The sequence below is a fragment of the Harpia harpyja genome, chromosome 14 (genome assembly GCF_026419915.1).
Source record: "Harpia harpyja isolate bHarHar1 chromosome 14, bHarHar1 primary haplotype, whole genome shotgun sequence".
Classification (NCBI taxonomy): domain Eukaryota; kingdom Metazoa; phylum Chordata; class Aves; order Accipitriformes; family Accipitridae; genus Harpia; species Harpia harpyja.
This window is the reverse complement of record NC_068953.1, coordinates 32994935-33013401: the sequence shown is the minus strand read 5'-3', so window position 1 is coordinate 33013401 and position 18467 is coordinate 32994935. Positions and strand designations below refer to the sequence as shown.

At 38.6% G+C, this 18467-nt stretch overlaps 1 protein-coding gene across 6 annotated transcripts in view; it reads right to left on the bottom strand.

The window, feature by feature from the left end:
* ENTREP2 (endosomal transmembrane epsin interactor 2) overlaps positions 1-18467 on the bottom strand; it is a 178781-nt gene that overhangs the window by 67273 nt on the left and 93041 nt on the right. For all 6 annotated transcript variants that reach the window (XR_008238194.1, XR_008238195.1, XM_052807461.1 and 3 more), the window contains one exon: positions 4122-4232. Coding sequence is in view for 4 of the 6 variants with exons in the window: in XM_052807461.1 (XP_052663421.1) it covers positions 4122-4232 (111 nt within the window). In the remaining 2 variants the exon portion in view is untranslated. The remainder of the gene's footprint in view (positions 1-4121; positions 4233-18467) is intronic.

Sequence of the window (18467 nt, the reverse complement as noted above, 5' to 3'; positions counted from 1 at the left end):
TGTCTCTCATTCTTTTTTTTCAAACAACTACTCTACATGTGAAATGCTTCTGAATTTAAACTCCACAATACAGTAGATACTATTATCCCTTTTAAAGCCATACTTTCAGCATGAATGAGTTTGACAGAAATACTACAAGTGAAACAGAATTTATTTTTAATTTGACTTTTGTACGGTACTGTGCTTTGAAAATTACTAGTGTATTTTTGTCTGGTACAGTTACATGGGATGTTAATTGCATCTCAAACTGCATGTCTACAAAAGCTGGATTTTGACTCCTAGAGCTGCATCACCATAAAGTAAATTTGTATCCTAGAAGGCAATCAAAGTATTTAGTGCTCTCTGATAATGTACACCCAGTTACATAGTGCAGGACTGCATAGATCTACCACACTATAAAGTAAGCCATGTAAGGAATTAACGTGAAATATAGCTTAGAGCAAGCTGTTAAGGAACTGGCATTTTTCCTTTTTGAGTGAAAACCAGTAATAAAATAAGTATGTTCAACACGACACATTACCAAATTCTGAATCAAATCCTGCGCTTAATCATAAAGCAGTGTTGCTCACTACAATATATCTTTCCCAGTGGGTGGCCTACAAGAACAGAACTCTCGAATTTCATACGTATGAGCACTTCAACATGGCAATATAATGTATTCACATGCAAGTCCCCAACCTGACTGAAATGTGATTTTGAGTAAGGAAAATCTAAAAAGTAAGGTCTGGGCAGAAGAGATTGTATTTTTTTGAAACAATTATGATACGATAAACAGTCACAATGAAATTAAATTGCCCTCATCTAGTACAACACACTGTGGCAAAGCTACTTAATACTTCATCATGCTCAAAATTGAAACTACCAGTTTGAACATTTGTTTTATCTTCTTTTGCCAGCTCAGCTTTTCAGTATTCCAGAGGAAAATTTGCACATTCCACCTGGAGCAGGAACGAAAAGCTCAGGGAAGTACAAATGAAACGTAACTGTTGCCTTTTAATTTACTAGCCAAGTACACTGGCTTTGGAAAAAAATGCAAAACACTATTTTCAAGATTCTTGCACAAGCGACAATGTTCCATTAACCTGGAGAAACAAGCAAAGGTTTCCTTTTAATTCTGCCACAAGAGAACAGATGGGGAAAGCACCTCCTCGGTAAATTCCTACATGCCCACCCACCAAAACTCTTAATGCCAAAATGCCTACCCAAGGGCAAAGTCTACTTCCACCTGCGAACCCTCTGCAGGCCCACTGAAAGCATTTGTTTGATACCATGCCCTTCCCTCACTGTTGATTGGAACAAGACTAGAGAAGGCAAGACAAAGGAGGGAAGAAGGGGGGCAAATATACAGTAAAAGAACCCAAGGCTATTTTAAAGTTCAGATCAAACGTAGTCCCATGAAAATCACTGAATCTAGGATATTTTGGAACAACATTAAATGTCCAAGTGGAAAAAATCCCAAACAAAATTGAAACACAATTTTTTCAAAAAGCTGAAGAAGGGAAAAAAAGAAAAAAAAAAGGAAAAGCAATTCTTCCTGAACCAGTGCTTTTTTCCTCCTAAATTTCACCTTATCCAAAATGAATTTATTCCTTTTAATTTTCATCAATGATCTGAGAATTCAACTGCACAGTTCAGTCACTGCTTACTTCTGCAGCAGTAGTTTTCCTATTAGAGGTGGTGATTCTGACCAAAATTGAAGAGACATGGGGTTCATAACCAGAAGAGAGGTCACTGAAGAGAACATTTCAAAGACTACAAAGACTTTCTGTCGACTTAGGTCTTTTTCTTGGTAGTGAAGATCCAACCACTGGCTGGAGCCAGTACCTTGTCTATGAATGTGCTAATTAAGCAGAACATTGCTTATTTTAACTTTCTGTCCCTGCAATGCCACTTTGTTGATTCTCATTAACTTGATTTTCTTCCTTTTGTCCTACACCTCTATTATAGCTTGTATTAGGAGAAAATAAAATGCTCTCTTTCATTAGTCTGAGTCTTCCTTCTTGGTGCAAAGACCTATGAGGAATCCTAACACAGATACATTATCACAATACATCCCAGAACAGAGATCACATATGGCTAGGTGGTATTATTAAATGATAAATACTGTCAACATGTTTAAACATAGACTCCAACAAGCACATACATAATCACAGTTATCAGTAGTCTGAGTAAGCAACTGAATTGTAGGCTTAGGGATTTTTCAGTTGGCTTTGCGGAGTAGCCCTGTTTACTAATGGCTGCCTAAAAGGAACTAGAAAAGCAGACATACACATGCAGCAAGACCCATGCATGCACTAAGCCATGACAGCACCAATGGCACTGCTCTTGCTACATGCATTCTTCTCAATCTAGGACAGGATTTGTTGTTTAAATTCTATTCACACAGCTTACCCGACATCTGTCAAAACTGTGTCAGTAAGGACACTGGTTGCTCCTGAGTCAGAGGTGAAAGACTGCACACACAAGTACAAATGGCTCTGCAGCCACATATACATACACACACATTTTCTTCATTTAATACTATAATCAATTAAATGTCAAAACCAGTAAGTAGTTAAGAACATGTTGGTTCTGAAATAATTTATGTATCATACAGTAGAGAAATTCTAGGGGACTTTGCCAACAAATCAAACAGTGAGCTACTGAGCAAGGAAGAGGTAAATTCATGTTTCCAAAATTTCTATGTTTCCTCCTTTTTTGTCTTTAGGGCTTTGATACTATCCTACATGAGAGATGTGGCAAGATGGCATTGCTTGATAATATGGAACATGACATATCAACCAGCAGAGCATGATGTCTAGACATAAGCCTAAGAAATTCATTACAATGACACTCCAGGTCAAAATACCATGTTTAAAAAATTATAGCAGATAGGTCAAACAATATAGTTACATAGTTGCATTATATAGTTAGGAAAGCATTCATTTTGAGAGACTACTTTTAGTCTTTCTTCCGTGCAGATACAAAGCCATTTTTCTAAGTCTTCATGGGAAGTTCTGTATTTTTCATACGTATTTTGAAATATTTGCCAAAATGCTTTATATTATTTTAACTTAGTGTTATTAAATATATTGTGTGCAAATGGAAGCCTGAAGGCTTTTACTGGACAAAAACCTCAGAACAAAGGAGGAAGACAATGGCCGAAAAGAAGAGGTGCACAAGCATTTTGTAGAGTCATCTGTTGGCATTAGAGAGACAAATGTCTCTTCTCTTTATTGTTCAAATCAATGTCTTGGGGCACGAATGTGCACGTATTCCTAATGAATCCTATGAGTGCATACTCATACAGTTTAAACAGTTTGATTGGTCTACTGACAGACAGATTATACCAAAAAGAGCACTGATGCATATCCATAAATGTTCTCTGGTCCATTTGTCAATCTTAAAATTTAATGTCATTTGTTTCCTCAGTTGGGGGGGGAGGGAGATAATTGTTTTATTATTTACTTTAAATCAGAGATTTCAGACATGAGTTTAGTTCTGTAGACATCTTCATAAGTTTAAGTCAGAAAATATCTTAGTTCAATGTATATTACTTTTTTCCTCGAGATAAAAACATAAAGACTTTATGTATACTGTAACTTTTAATAATTTAGAGCATGCCACATCATGATTAATTTTTATTATTCTGTATTTTATTTAACGTAAGTAACATACATTTGCTTTGGAAATTAAAAAAAGGAACTACTTTAGGTTGGCAAATAAAGTATTAACATACACATACCAAAACACTACTATGAGTACATCTGTGAAATACACTGGCTGTATAAGGAGCTATTGGATGAAATCCTGATACTGCTGACATCAAATGGTAATCATTGCACTGCTTTGATGTGGCCTGTATTGCACCTATTCTGTTTAAGCATCATTTGTACCATGACAATAAGAAGCAAGTCTTTCTAATTTTACAACATACTTTTTGAGGTGACAAAACACTGTAAATACATTAGCACTTTAACTCTCAAACCTTTCCCAACGTGATTTTTCATACTGTAATGCCTATAGATGGCTCTACTAAACACAGACTGTTTTGAAAATTAAAGGAATATGTGTATAAAACCCAAACAAATGAAAAATAAAATCCATTGCCCTTTATAAGTGACTTGTTTTTCATTACTCACCAACTGACATCCTTCCAGGGACTTTACCAGCTGAGCATTCTGACAAGAGAGAATGGAACCAGCCAAGTTCAGCATTACGCACACTGCAGACAGCAGCATGAAAAAGGTTATCTGGGAAAAAACCAAAAAGCCTATTATTATTCACTGCAAGAGGCAAACAAGAAAAAAATATCATTTAGACATTCAAGAACTTTCAGCCTGTCATACATTACATGGATGGTAACACTTTATACATTTTAAAGAAAAGAGTAGAGTATTCTTTAATCTGACAACATCCTGAGTCTCACACTATAAGAGAAAGCTAAATCAAAACTAGACTTGACTGTCATCTATTTTCCTCCAGCCATTTCAAAATCATCCATTTATCTCCCACTTTTATCACACACTTTGAAAATTTAATGGGTTTTATGAACGAAGATTATTAACAAGTAAGATTTGAAGAAAATATTTTTATAATAAAAAGTGGTCTTCAAACAATTTAAATCCTTTTTGATGAGGATATGGGTATCTTAAACAGGAAAAGTATTTGTGAAAATCATGTATCATGAGTTTGTACAAGTTGGGGAAAAAGGTGAATAAAATTCTGGATATATATAACTACTTGGTTTTTAAACAACAACTACAATTTAAGCAGCATCCTCCACATCAACTACCCATTGTGTTAATTACTCCTTTCGCCTCTTTTCAAAACATGCCAAAACAGTCATTAACTTGATTGCATCTGCTTAACTATCATTTTAATGCTTTAAAAGCAAAAAAACCTGGCCCAGTGTGGGCAGAGAGAAATCCCAGTATGTAGGGAACTCGGTATGTAGGGAAGTAGAAAGGCACAAGCAGTGAGAGGCCAAGAATAAACATATGCTCAATATATGGTCACCTTAAATATTCAGTGTTCACATTGCCATATAACACTCATACTCCTATTGAATTATCTGAAATTAGCAAGAAATTCTGTTGCATCTTTTTTCCATAAGCATGCCCATAGTTTACAATCTTTCACTGTTCTCACAAGATGTTATCTTTTGTCAATGCCTATGCTGTGAGTATTTCTGGCAACTTTAACTCCAAAATTGTTGGATTTTTTTTTTTTAGTGTTTTTCAAATGAAAAAATAGAATTTGAATAGTTCCCCTCTTCACCAACCTAAGCCTTACTTAACAGAAAAATTCCCAATTGATACATCTAAGGGTTAAATTACATCTCCCTTGCATATTTTGAAAAAAAAATACCCAAGTGTGATGGGTTAACCCTGGCTGGATGCCAGGTGCCCACCAGAGCTGTTCTATCACTCCCCCTCCTTCTCAACTGGACAGGGGAGAGAAAATATAACAAAGAGCTTGTGGGTTGAGATAAGGATAGGAGAGATCACTCACCAATTACCATCACGGGCAAAACAGACTCAGTTTGGGGAAAAATTAACTTGATTTATTACAAATCAACCGGAGTAGGGTAATGAGAAATAAAACCAAATCTCAGAACACCTTCCCTCCACCCCTCCCTTCTTCCTGGGCACAACTTCACTCCCGGATTCTCTACCACCCCCCCAGTGGCACAGGGGGACGGGGATGGGGTTTACGGTCAGTTCATCACACGTTATTTTCTGCCGCTTCATCCTCCTCAGGGGGAGGACTCATCACACTCTTCCCCTGCTCCAGCGTGGGGTCCCACCCATGGGAGACAGTCCTCCACGAACTTCTCCAACGTGGGTCCTTCCCACGGGCTGCAGTTCTTCACAAACTGCTCCAGCATGGGTCCTTTCCACGGTGTGCAGTCCTTCAGGCACAGACTGCTCCAGCGTGGGCCCCCCACGGGGTCACAAGTCCTGCCAGAAAATCTGCTCCGTGGGCTCCTCTCTCCACAGATCCGCAGGTCCTGCCAGGAGCCTGCTCCAGCGCGGGGTTCCCACGGGGTCACAGCCTCCTTCGGGAACCCACCTGCTCCGGCGTGGGGTCCTCCACGGGCTGCAGGTGGATATCTGCTCCACCGTGGACCTCCATGGACTGCAGGGGGACAGCCTGCCTCACCATGGTCTTCACCACGGGCTGCAGGGGAATCTCTGCTCCGGCGCCTGGAGCATCTCCTCCCCCTCCTTCTTCACTGACCTTGGTGTCCGCAGGGTTGTTTCTCTTACATGTTCTCACTCCTCTCTCCGGCTGCCGAATACCGCCGTCCCAACTTTTTTCCTTCTTAAAAATGTTATCACAGAGGCGTTACCACTATCGCTGATTGGCTCGGCCTTGGCCGGCGGCGGGTCTGTCTTAGAGCCGGCTGGTATGGGCTCTGTCGAACACAGGGGAAGCTTCCAGCAGCTTCTTACAGAAGCCACCCCTGTAACCCCACCCGCTACCAAAACCTTGCCACACAAAACCAATACACCAAGATTTCAACTATTTTTACAATTTAATACTCCTATATTTTGTGTATGAAAAACAATCTGTGACAAATCTGTGTCAAAATCAAAACTTCTAGAATAAAAGGCATACTGCTACCATATAATAATGGGCAACTAGATAATGTCTGTGTGTCTATATACTGTTACATATGTAGAGAAATACTGATACTATAAGTAGTATAAAATCTGCACCAATGGATACCTTGCAGACTCAATATTTATGTATCACGTCATTTTATTATTTCTTAATTTTTGTATTTTTAATCATTGTAACCCAAGAGCTTTATGTACTTATTTTTGCTAATACGGGCAAAAACTAATATACTTGACAGAGTGATAGTTGTTAAAACATTGAGCTTTCTGACATACTAAGGATGATTTTTAACATACATGTTCTAGCCCTTTAACTGCAAATTCATTTGAACAGTTAATGGAACTTTTACCAAAAATAGGAAATTTATTTCTTTTTATTTATTTGTTTTGTTGTTTATTTTTTATGGTGGCAGTATTTCAGTTGCTAACCTTGTACTGCAAATTTTCCTGAAGTAAATCCATGTTACTGGTTATATCATATTCCTTTTATGAACCATAGACATGTTCCTGAAAAATCACATCTTTAAAGAAGTCCTGATTGCCTTACAGAAGGGAATAGCCAGGTGTGCAAATGGACTTCTGCTGTGGCTTTGTGTGGTGCGGGGGTTTTTTGGTAGCAGGGGAGGGGCCGCAGGGGCAGCTCCTGTGAGAAGCTGCTAGAAGCTTCCCCGGCTCCAAGTCGGACCTGCCGCTGGCCAAGACCGAGCCCATCAGCAACGGTGGTCGCGCCTCTGGGAGAACGGATTTCAGAAGGGGAACCGGTAGTGAGGAGGGGGATTGGGATGTGAGAGGAACCCCTCTGTAGATACCGAGGTCAGTGGGGGAGGAGGGGGAGGAGGGGCCCCTGAGGAGGTTGGTGCCCCTGCAGCCCGTGGTGAGAGGGCAGGCTGTCCCCCCCAGCCCATGGAGGGGAGCGGGGGAGCGGAGGCCCCCCAAGATGGCCGTGACTCCATGGGAAAGCCCGCGCTGGAGCGGCGTGTGGCTGAAGATCGGCCCGCGGAAAGGACCCACGCCAGGGAAGTTTGTGAGGAACTGCAGCCCACAGAAAGGAGTCACATTGGAGAAGTTCGTGCAGGACTGCCTCCCGTGGGAGGGACCCCACAGCGGAGCAGGGGACGAGTGAGGAGTCCTCCTCCCCCTGAGGAGGAAGGAGCGGCAGAGACAACGTGTGGGGAGCTGACCCCAACCCCCATTCCCCATCCCCCTGTGCCGCTGGTGGGGAGGAGGGAGAGAGAACCGGGAGTGGAGCTGAGCCGGGAAGAAGGGAGGGGTGGGGGGAAGGTGTTCTCAGGTTTGGTTTTACTTCCCAATATCCTTGTTTTGATTTGATTTGTAGTAAATTAAATTGACTTTGTTTTCTTCCCCAAGTTGAGCCTGCCTTTTGCCCCTGACCATAAGTGGGGAGCGATCCCTCCCAGTCCTTGTCTTGATCCACACGCCTTTCTTTATATTTTCTCCTCATCCCACCGTGGCCGGGGGCGGGGAGCGAGCGAGCGGCTGCGTGGTGCTTTGTTACTGGCTGGGCTGAAACCACAACAACTTCAAAATTTGTTTGATTCAAAAAAATGTAAATGTCAGACACCTTTTCTCTGACAAGTACAGTTCGTATATGAAGCTTCAGCCATTTCAAAAACCACCAAAGTAACAAAAGGCGAACATCCTCTAATTTGGTGTTGATCTACTTGGGTAGGCTCACAGGAAATGAAAAATACATAGTGTGATGCTAAGGCTGATGAAATCCAGTCCTTTGCTGACATATAACTTCCAAATAAAGTCATCAGAACTGTGTATAATCTCATCACCTTTATAGTTCTCCTGCTACAACACCAAATAGTTAATTCTTCACACTTAAAACAATTTCCTTATTTATTCAGTTGTCCCCTCATTAATCCCTGGCAGAACGAATGCAGCACTTGCTGCTCAAAGAACATTCCTCAGCTAATGAAGGCTACAAAGTTCTACGAAGTCCACAAAGTTCTGAAAGCTGAAAGAAAATAGAGTTCCCTATGCTGAAGGAACACCTACTGTATCAACTCTGCTCCAAACGCCCTTCATTAGTCACATGCCTTCAGGAAAAGAAGGGTCCTGAACAGTTTTTGAAAGCTACCACAAGCACTTTTTTTGAAAAATGAACAAACAAAAACCCCCTGTAATCTCCGCGTTATTAACCAAAGGACAGAAGTTGTGTTACAAATTTTAGTCGCCAGCTTCATATTCTTCCAATCATCACAGCTGACAACAAGGTTTTTGAAAACTACCACAAGCACTTTTTTTTAAATATGAACAAACAAAAACCCCCTCTAATCTCCGCGTTATTAACCAAAGGACAGAAGTTGTATTACAAATTTTAGTCGCCAGCTTCATATTCTTCTAATCATCACAGCTGACAAAAAGGTTTGTAACCTAGGTCAGGTTTATCTATCTTTTACAGTACTTTCTCCATATAAGCATTCATTAATGATGAAACCTCTATTGGCATTTCCAAAGTAACCTCTTCCTCTTGTCACAGGCGAAGAAAAGAGAGAAGGATCCAGTACTCTGTCAAAATAATGTAACAGGCTCTTACAATTTCTGCTCTTCTCTGTGGGTCCAAGTCTCACATTCTGTATAGAAGTTGCATTTAAAAGTGACAGCCACCAGTGACATGGTCACATATCAAACACTGAAGTCCTCCTTCACACTTGTCTTCCCAGTTTTGCTATTTTATGCCTCACTTCTCAATGTCCTGTGCAAGGCATTACCTAAGCTGGGCTGGGCATGTAGTTAGAAGGGAAAACTCTGGTCCCATGCAAGCTTTTTGCAACTACCTTGCCTCTTGCAGAGTACAAAGAGACTAATAAAAGCAATTTAAGTATTTCCAATATCCTTCCTTAATGCTTCTCACCTAAATACCAAAAAAGCTTTCCACTGATGGAATAGGACACACCTGTTATGCTGTTATCACAACTTTTGAGATGAAGTTCACCACCATGCTGGAAGCCACAATAGAGAAAAGGAGACATAAAAATATCAATTACCACATTAACAGGCATAAAAAAAAAATGTTCAGTGTACTTAATGTTTTTATTACAAATCAGTCTTTTCTAACATGGGCACAAGTACAATAAAGATAAACATATCTGCAACCCTTTGAAGGAGTGGTCATTGTGGATTATGATGGAGAGCCAACGCTACACTATGACACACTGTAGATGAAGTTAGTACACATTATTCATGATATTAAGTATGTCTAATTTCCACATTAAAATTTTCCTCAGAAAATGAGCTACTGAATATTTGCTCTGAGAGCTCAGTGTGACATACTTGCAGGAGCAGTATGAAACTATTAAGAAAGAGTGTAAAATGCAGTTAACCCAATGACCAAGGGCAAGAGCTTACACTGGAGAAAATACAGAATTAAGTGTCAGACACTGAAGGGCTATGACATCTTAATGCTGCTTTAAAACTACAGTATTATGTTCTTTACTTTTCTACCTACGACGTACAAACAAGAGAAAATATTCCTAGAATTCAGGAAGATGCATTAATATGACTAACCTCCAAAAGCTTTACAGCCACCAAGAACTAGTACATAACCAAAAAGTGAAGCCAATTGATTTATTATGACATAGAGTTAGCAGAATTAACTGGAGAAGTCAAAGCTGATATTCTATACAAAGCACTCTATAGAATAAATGTTAATAGGACTTCCTACTTAAATGTTACCATAGTCTTAAACTAATTCTACAAAACTAATTAGCTCTGCTCCGAGGCAATGATTTAAAATGATATAACAACTCACAATTTGAGATGTCATCTTGCACTTGGAATAATAAACTAGCTTAATTCTCTTTATGACCTTAGTCTGCTGCTTTCATTTCATTTTTTCAATAATTTTGAGGTTCAGGTTACATGAAATAGGTTCTTTTGGCCTTCTCATAGAAAAAAACTATTTAAAGACCAAGCCTTCACATCAGCTCTCCACGAAAAGGAGAAAAAATTTTCCAATGCAAAGGGAGGCTGAGGCCAGAGCCTAACAGAATATCTTCGCTGTACTCCTGAAAGACAGGGATGAAGGATATTTGACTTTGGGCATACATTGCAACAGCAAGAAACCTTACCAGTTTCTATTTAATCATAAATTACATTGTTTCTTTGCAGAAGTCTCAACTTCTATGATCATATGATCATGTGAATCTCTCAGATTTCATCTAAAATAAAACACTTTCTAGGCTACTTGGTCATCACATTAAAAAGTTAAAAAACCCTGATACAAGACTACAGATTTCAAAACCAGCCCCCTCCACCCACATTATTAGAAGAAAGCTAGTGAATTTTAAGTCTGTGTCATGGAATTTCAACAGCTGAGTCTAATACAGATAAAGCTGGTCTTTGAAATTCCTACCATAGCATCAAAAACAGTTGTAATGGAGAAGATGGGGAACAACCTTATCTTTCCTTTTATTCTGCCTATTCATGAATTAAAGCTTCAATGAAAGTTTAGGGATTGGGTCACACTAACAAATTCTCCAGGTTCTGTCAGACTCCTTCCCAGTCAAAGTTTCTGATTTCATTTAATTATAGAGTTACACGTACAGCTGGACTATCAGTAAAATGGGAATGTGCACACAAAACATTTTTGCAGAGTGGTTTGAAATTTATTGATGAAAAATCCTCTTCAGAAGGGTATGTGTTATTTTCACCATTTGTATTTTGGAAACAGTCTAGATTCATGCTATTGTTTTCTTACTGAACTTTTACAGAGTTCCCATTTTCCTTATCAGTCATAAACTAAAATGTTGCATACATCAGATTGAATAATTAACTTATAAGTAAACTGATTAATGAAGGATTACTTGTGATTTTGTCTTTAGCTAAACTATGATCTTGCTTTGCTTCAACAGTGCCCTGGGAAATTCACTATGATTTTTTTCACAATCTTAGGACTATACCTAGACATTTGATGTAGATATCTTTCCCTGCTGTGCTGGAAGAGTTATACTTCCCAGAACTTCAGAGAAGAGTCAAAAATAAATTTACAATTCAACCAAATTCTCAACTGATTACTCTTTATTCCTTCAGAATGCAGGCAGAATGCAGCAACGTAAAAAAGGCTGCACTGGTCCCATGCTATGGCAGAAGACCTGAAGAGCCATCCCAGGAAATAAGGAAGGGCAGAGCCACATGAGGCTCCCCTTTACGCTCCCTCACAGGCAAGAAGAGTCTGGCTTTAATTTGCATTACTGAAATTTTCAAATAGAATATCATTAGCTTAAAGCAGAAATAATGCCCAGAGCAACAGTACTGAATATGATCCTTCAAAAGAATAAGAATCAGTCATTAGATTCTGGGTTTTTTCCAGATATGAAGACCTTTTAGTGAAATGATACAGTACAAAACAAAAACAAAAGAGAGCCAAATATCTTTCCTTTCCTCCTACTGAGTGAAGAAAGAACTGTTTAGGATACAGAACACAGGAAATTATCAACCATAATGCAGCTTATGCTGGTGGAGAATCACAAACCAAGAATTTTCATATTGATACAAAACAGAAGTGGAGTAATATGCCTTCAAGGACTAACCAGATTGCCAGCCACCAATATTTATGAAGCTTATCTTTCTACTAAGTAAAACAAATGCACTGGCTTATTTCATTCCTTCAGCAGCAACAATAAAGAAAAGAGAAGACAGATGCCAGATAACACACAGTCCTGCTGTTCACTCTGCCCACAACACATTCATACTTAACTAGCACAACTGCTTAATCTCCTCCCCTTTTGTGTTAGCTTGTAAGCATAAAAAGGAACATAAAGCATTAAGATGAATATAGTGAAAGAAAATACATTATCATTCTATTCATGTTTCTTTGAATAATTTATCTATGTATGTATTCCACATATTTATGCTTTTATGCATATTTTTTCTAGAGTCTTGCAAATGCTTTGAACTGATTCCATTGTGTTTTGCTGACAGGCAAAATTAAGATTTACTACCTATACAAAGGTTCATGTCTGAGGTACATACATTACCTTTTGGGATAAAGAAATTAAGCATATTGGGTTATTTCATCAGGGGTCACCTCTAAAAACTTCATTGCTAGGTCAAGTATCTATACAGGTGTGCTGGTTTTGGCTAGGACAGAGTTAATTTTCTTCATAGTAGCTCGTGTGGGGCTATGTTTTGGATTTGTGCTAGAAACAGCCTTGATAATACAGGGATGTCTTCCTTACTGCTGAGCAGGGCTTACACAGACCCAAGGCCTTTTCTGCTTCTCATACCACCCCAGCAGCGAGCAGGCTGGGGGGGGCACAAGAAGTTGGGAGGGGACACAGCCGGGACTGCTGACCCCAACCGACCAAAGGGGTATTCCAGACCACAGGACATCATGTTCAGCATATAAACCGGGTGAAGAAGGAGGAAGTGGGGACGCTTGGAGTGATGGCGTTTGTCTTCCCAAGTAACCGTTACGTGTGATGGAGCCCTGCTTTCCTGGGGATGGCTGAACACCTGCCTGCCCATGGGAAGTGGTGAATGAATTCCTTGTTTTGTTTTGCTTTGCTTGCGTGCGTGGCGTTCACTTTCCCTATTAAAGTGTTCTTATCTCAACCCACCAGTTTTACGTGTTTTCGATTCTCCTCCCCATCCCACCGGGGCTGGGGGGAGGAGCGAACGAGTGGCTGCGTGGTGCTTAGTTGCTGGCTGGGATTAAACCACAGCAGGTCTTCATCTGACTGATCAGATCACTGAACAAAGCATAAATAAAAGAAAAGACACGCAGGATTGCAGAGGACTTTTTATGTTCTTTAGTAGAATGAATATCTAATTTATTCAAAGGTGAATTACTTTTGAAACAAAGAACAGGGGAAACTTTGCCTTTCAGTCATTTCTGTGTCCTTAGAAAAAGGGAACCATACATTGGGTATTCAGGATAACCTCTGCTTCTCAATTACTTGAAATGGATGACTGTAAGAAAGAGCACTTGCCATGCATGAGTCTACGAATAGAAATACTACATTCTGGGATTCTAAGAAGCAGGCAATTAGCAGCCTCTGGCCTAGCGCTATCAATTTGACTGTAATGAACATATGCATTCCTCTGTAAATTCTCTTTTGACCTGACCTCTCCAGCAAACAAGGATTACGAGAAAGGATGATCCCAATCAAAAGAAAAAGGTTTAATTATCACAAATGCTCTGATGAGCCTTGATTATTTCTGCAACATCAAACTGATGCAAAAGATTTTGCAAAATACTAAGGGATACTGTAGGATAGGCATTAGCTAAAGAAAGCAAACTGAAATTTGGCAAGGAATTAACCCACTCAAATATTCCAGAAATTGGTTTTAATTGAATTACACATTTCTGAAAACTGTTTTAAGTATAAATATGCAGAGCATATCAAGAATGAGTTCTAATCATTGCAGTCCCAACATGCACACTTAATAAGAGGCCACACCGTACACATCTGCACAGAATGAAAATTCAGTTCTCACCATGCCTTTACAAGGGATGGCCTGTAATAAGGGACCTTCCATACTGAAAAAAAAAAAAAATTATTTAAGCCCTAACTTTAACAAGTTATGTTATCTTTCCATTACAAAGGAAGTTATTTGTAGTCCTATCTTTAGTAAAATTTGTAAACATGCCTCTAAAAATAAATAAAGAGTACCATGGAAATCATTAAGACTAAAGAGGCCTGGATATACTGAAAATGTTTGAAAATACAGTGCAATTACCACTTATCTTTCCTACTCCGATCATTGTTATTCGTTTTTCATGTTTCTGACACAATGCTATTTTTGATAACTGATTAAAAAATATTTAAAGTGTAATTTGGAAAATGTATTCACTGGACTATACTAAAAATGAGGAAAGAACTTCTGCAAACATCGCTTTCTAGTCATGTCACAGCAGAATTTTCTGCAACGTTCTCTCTTAAGAGGACACAAATCTAAGAATGCATGTGTATTTAATAAATACTATGAAAATATGTAAATATAGTTATTTTACAGACTGCATATACCATCAGAGGAACATTTCTCCTATCACTGTCACAATTCTGCCTCATATTTTTCAGTCACCATAGTCTGAGCAATAAAATATGAAAAACTATAAACAGCTATATTCCCTAAAACTCACTCACTCATTTGACACTAATACACAGATTAAATTAGTGTCAAAATGGTTGTTAATCATACTGCAAGAGAACAAACACTGAGGATTATATTATGCTTTAGGACACTATTCAATACTTTCACAGTGCAATCTCTTTCAGGGAGGAGGAATTTCCAGCAGCAATACTGAAGAAGTTAGGCAGTTAGGCAAGAATGGAGAAACACCCCACAAAAAGATCTAAAGTACAACTATGAATATGCATTGCATTTGCATTTTATAGAACAAAAATACAAATAAACAACTCTCTTCTTGGTACCTTAATTATTCCAATACTGGTCATTCATGCCTTTTCAACAACAGAAATGAACTTGGTACTTTAATACCAAAAACCCTCACAGAGATATGATAAGGACATATTTTTAACTGATCAATTCTATGAAATGCACATTTGAATATGGAGAGAGAACATTTAAAAGCCACCATATTGCCCGACAGTCTGAAGCTGTATGAAACCTGCATCTACACTGGTGTCTGGATGCTTCCGAGATATGAAGTGTTAATTTAAAAGTCATCTATAAGATAGGGTAGTTCCCCACCATACTTTCTAGACAGAGTAGTATGTGAGGTAATCCATTTGTACATCACCATAGAAATTAATTTTGTTTTCCTTATTAGTTTCTTATTGTCCTAGACTCAAGAAAATATTTTTACTGACAACTCAATAAAGAGAGATATCCGGGGGAAAAAAAAAAAAAAAAATTGCATTTCAGAACCATATACTGTTCTAATTTTCTTTCTTCTCCCTTCCCATCCGCCTGTAATTATATACCAGAAAAATATTGCAGAAGCTCTAATACTTCCATGACAAAAGTAATTTATGCCAACTTTATTCTTATTTGAGCAACTACTTAAGTGCTCAAAAAGCAGAAAGATGGAATATGATCTTTGTGGGAGACGGTCCTTGCATCATAACTGAGCTTGATTAAAAGGCATTATGGTGTCTTAAAACTGCTGCAATGACAAAAGAACTTCTACCCACCTAGACTACACTTGGATTTTGGGTAGAAGAGACTAAAAATGGCTTGCAATTGTATGTTGCCAGAAGTTCACCATAGAGTCTAAAAAAGCTAACATAAGACATTTATGGTACCTTCTCTATTCTCATCAGTGACCTTATGACTGGTGGTTAAAAGGAAAGTAAAATGTCTCTTTAAAAACAGTTAATATTAAAACGTTCAGTCATGGTCAAAAACTTTTTCGTGATGATCGCTACAGCTATACTTAAAATTGTATTTGTAAGAAACCTTAACTTCTGAAGAACAATATGGAAAAACAGTCCTAAAAATAAACCAGTTATTCTATGAGTACTGTAACAAATGAAGCCTGGTTTCCTATGATGTTTTGTTTCAACCACATTTCTTATTCACACTGCATTCTCCTATGTTTTCTTATCACCTCTCAAAGAGTCCCAAGTTCCTTTCCCTTCTATCTTTCCATTGTCCAGCTATCTGCCACCATAACAAGAAACACCACAGGTCTGTGACTAGCTGCAAACTGCATGTGCTGTCTGACCAACGTGAGTGTGCTTGGCAGATCAGTTAGCCGACCAAATAGTCATGTTAGTCTTTCCCTTAGTGGGAACACTCATTCTGGTTATATCCTCTACTCAGTTACCAATATTATCTATACTTCAAGGATTTTTCTCTCTCTAAAACCTATATTCTTCTGTCAGATTTGGTTGAAATTGTTCTGTTTGTTCCAACATTACTAGGGAGGAACAGCAGACAATGAAAGAGACTTTATAAAAGCTGTTTCTTTAGAAAAATACTGGAACATAGGTTTATACACAGCAATCCACAAGATCTGGGATGTGGAAAGTCTGAATATTCTAGGGCAAAGAGAGGTTGGCAGCCCTAAATCTACACTTTCATATCTGTGCAGAACTAAATTTCTGTAAAAATGAATAATGCTTTGATTGGAGCATGTCTGCAAATTTCTTTTAATGTATCATAAGCTTCTCTTACCTGTAACTGTGGTTTAAAGCTTCTACTTCTTTGCCTGAGAATTGTTTTTGTCATAACATGGGACAATTGAAAAAGGTGAAGGATGTGATAATAGATAAGCGTTTGTTAATCAAATCTTGCTTATGTTAGTAGAAAAACCAGATGTCGGCCTTAAAACAGGAAGGAGGAGGTCTTGCATTAGCTACAGATAACTAGTAATGTAAACAATGTTTGTGCAAGCCTTGTGTTTACACAAAAGGTAATAAAACATGTATGTGTCAAGTGAGGGGCCCAGGGTGGTCACAGGAGGAAGACTTGGGGCCTATAAAAGGTAATAAAACACGCATGTGTCAAGTGAGTGGCACAGGGCAGTCGCAGGAGGAAGACTTGGGGGCCTTCATCCCAGCAATCACCAGGAGGCAGAAAAAGACCCCCCTAGCAACAGATCGGCGCAGATGCGGAGTACACCAAGGAAGCCAGAAGGCAGAAAAAGACCCCCCTAGCAACAGATCGGCGCAGATGCGGAGTACACTAAAGAAGATACGTATACCGAAAATGACACATATACCGGAAATAGAGGACTATAAGAACTGTGGCTACGGGAAGGGGGGTTGCGAGCCGTTGGTAGAGCAGTGGCTCCCCGGCCGCCCAGCGCTGTTTTGCCTATTTACCACTTGCTTAATAAATTACTTCTAATTATTCACCACAGTCAGCTCCTGGACCTTTGTCCAAACTTATAACAAAGGATAATGAACCTTTTCAATACAAATGTCTTCTTGCACTGTGAATACACACACAATGGCAGCTCTCAGATGTTCCTGTCTCCTATGAAAACTTTGAGATTCCTTATTATTTCTCATAATGTAACATTTTTGGCTGTAATAAAGTTTCTACTCAAATAGTGATACTGTACAAAAACATGTATGGTTACAGATCAACACATTTTGGCATTTTATTGTGTTCAAAATATAGCTCATTTTTAAGGCAACTTTTAAGAATAGCAGGCAGTATGACTATAGAAATCTGAAAATGAGCACCTTTTAGAAAATTATTAGTATTCTCAGTGAGATTATTTGTGAAGTTTTTTTCTGCACATTTCTTAAATGTAGATACAACCATACACCTGCCTTCAGAATGTCCCAAAGTAGATCATCTTAATTTTATGGATGCTACCAAAAAAATCAAAGGGATTTAGAGAACCTGATATATTCTCTCCCTCCATCCTTTTTCATCACTTTCATTTTTGTCTCTTAATGTTGCTTTTTTTCTCCACAATGGACCTCAAGTAATTTATTCTCTTTTGTTTTTACCATAAGCTTTAGAATTCCTTTCATCTTATTTCCCAAAGGCACAGTTAAAACTGTATTACCTGCAAAAGTGCAATCTTTAATCCTTGAGATAGTTGGCTTAAACCACCTTTTTGCCCTTACTTTTACTGTGTCTTTCACAATTTGTTTCTTGAAGTGTTAGGACGGAAAAAGGGGAGAAATAAAAGAACAACCAACTCTAGTATACACTGCAGTTTGTGACTTGCAACAGAAGACATTAACATTTTAGATTTTCTGCCAACGCACAGCTTTCTACCAAAAAGTAAAATTCATTGAAGTTGTACATCAAAGCAAAAAACATGCTGGAGAAGCCATAGTATGCTAGTACTACTCTAAAGAAGTAAGTTTGAGAAGACAGCGTTTCTTACACAAAAGGAGAAAAATTTAATAACTGGAGAACTTCAAATTCCATTACAATGATAATTCAGTATCATCCACA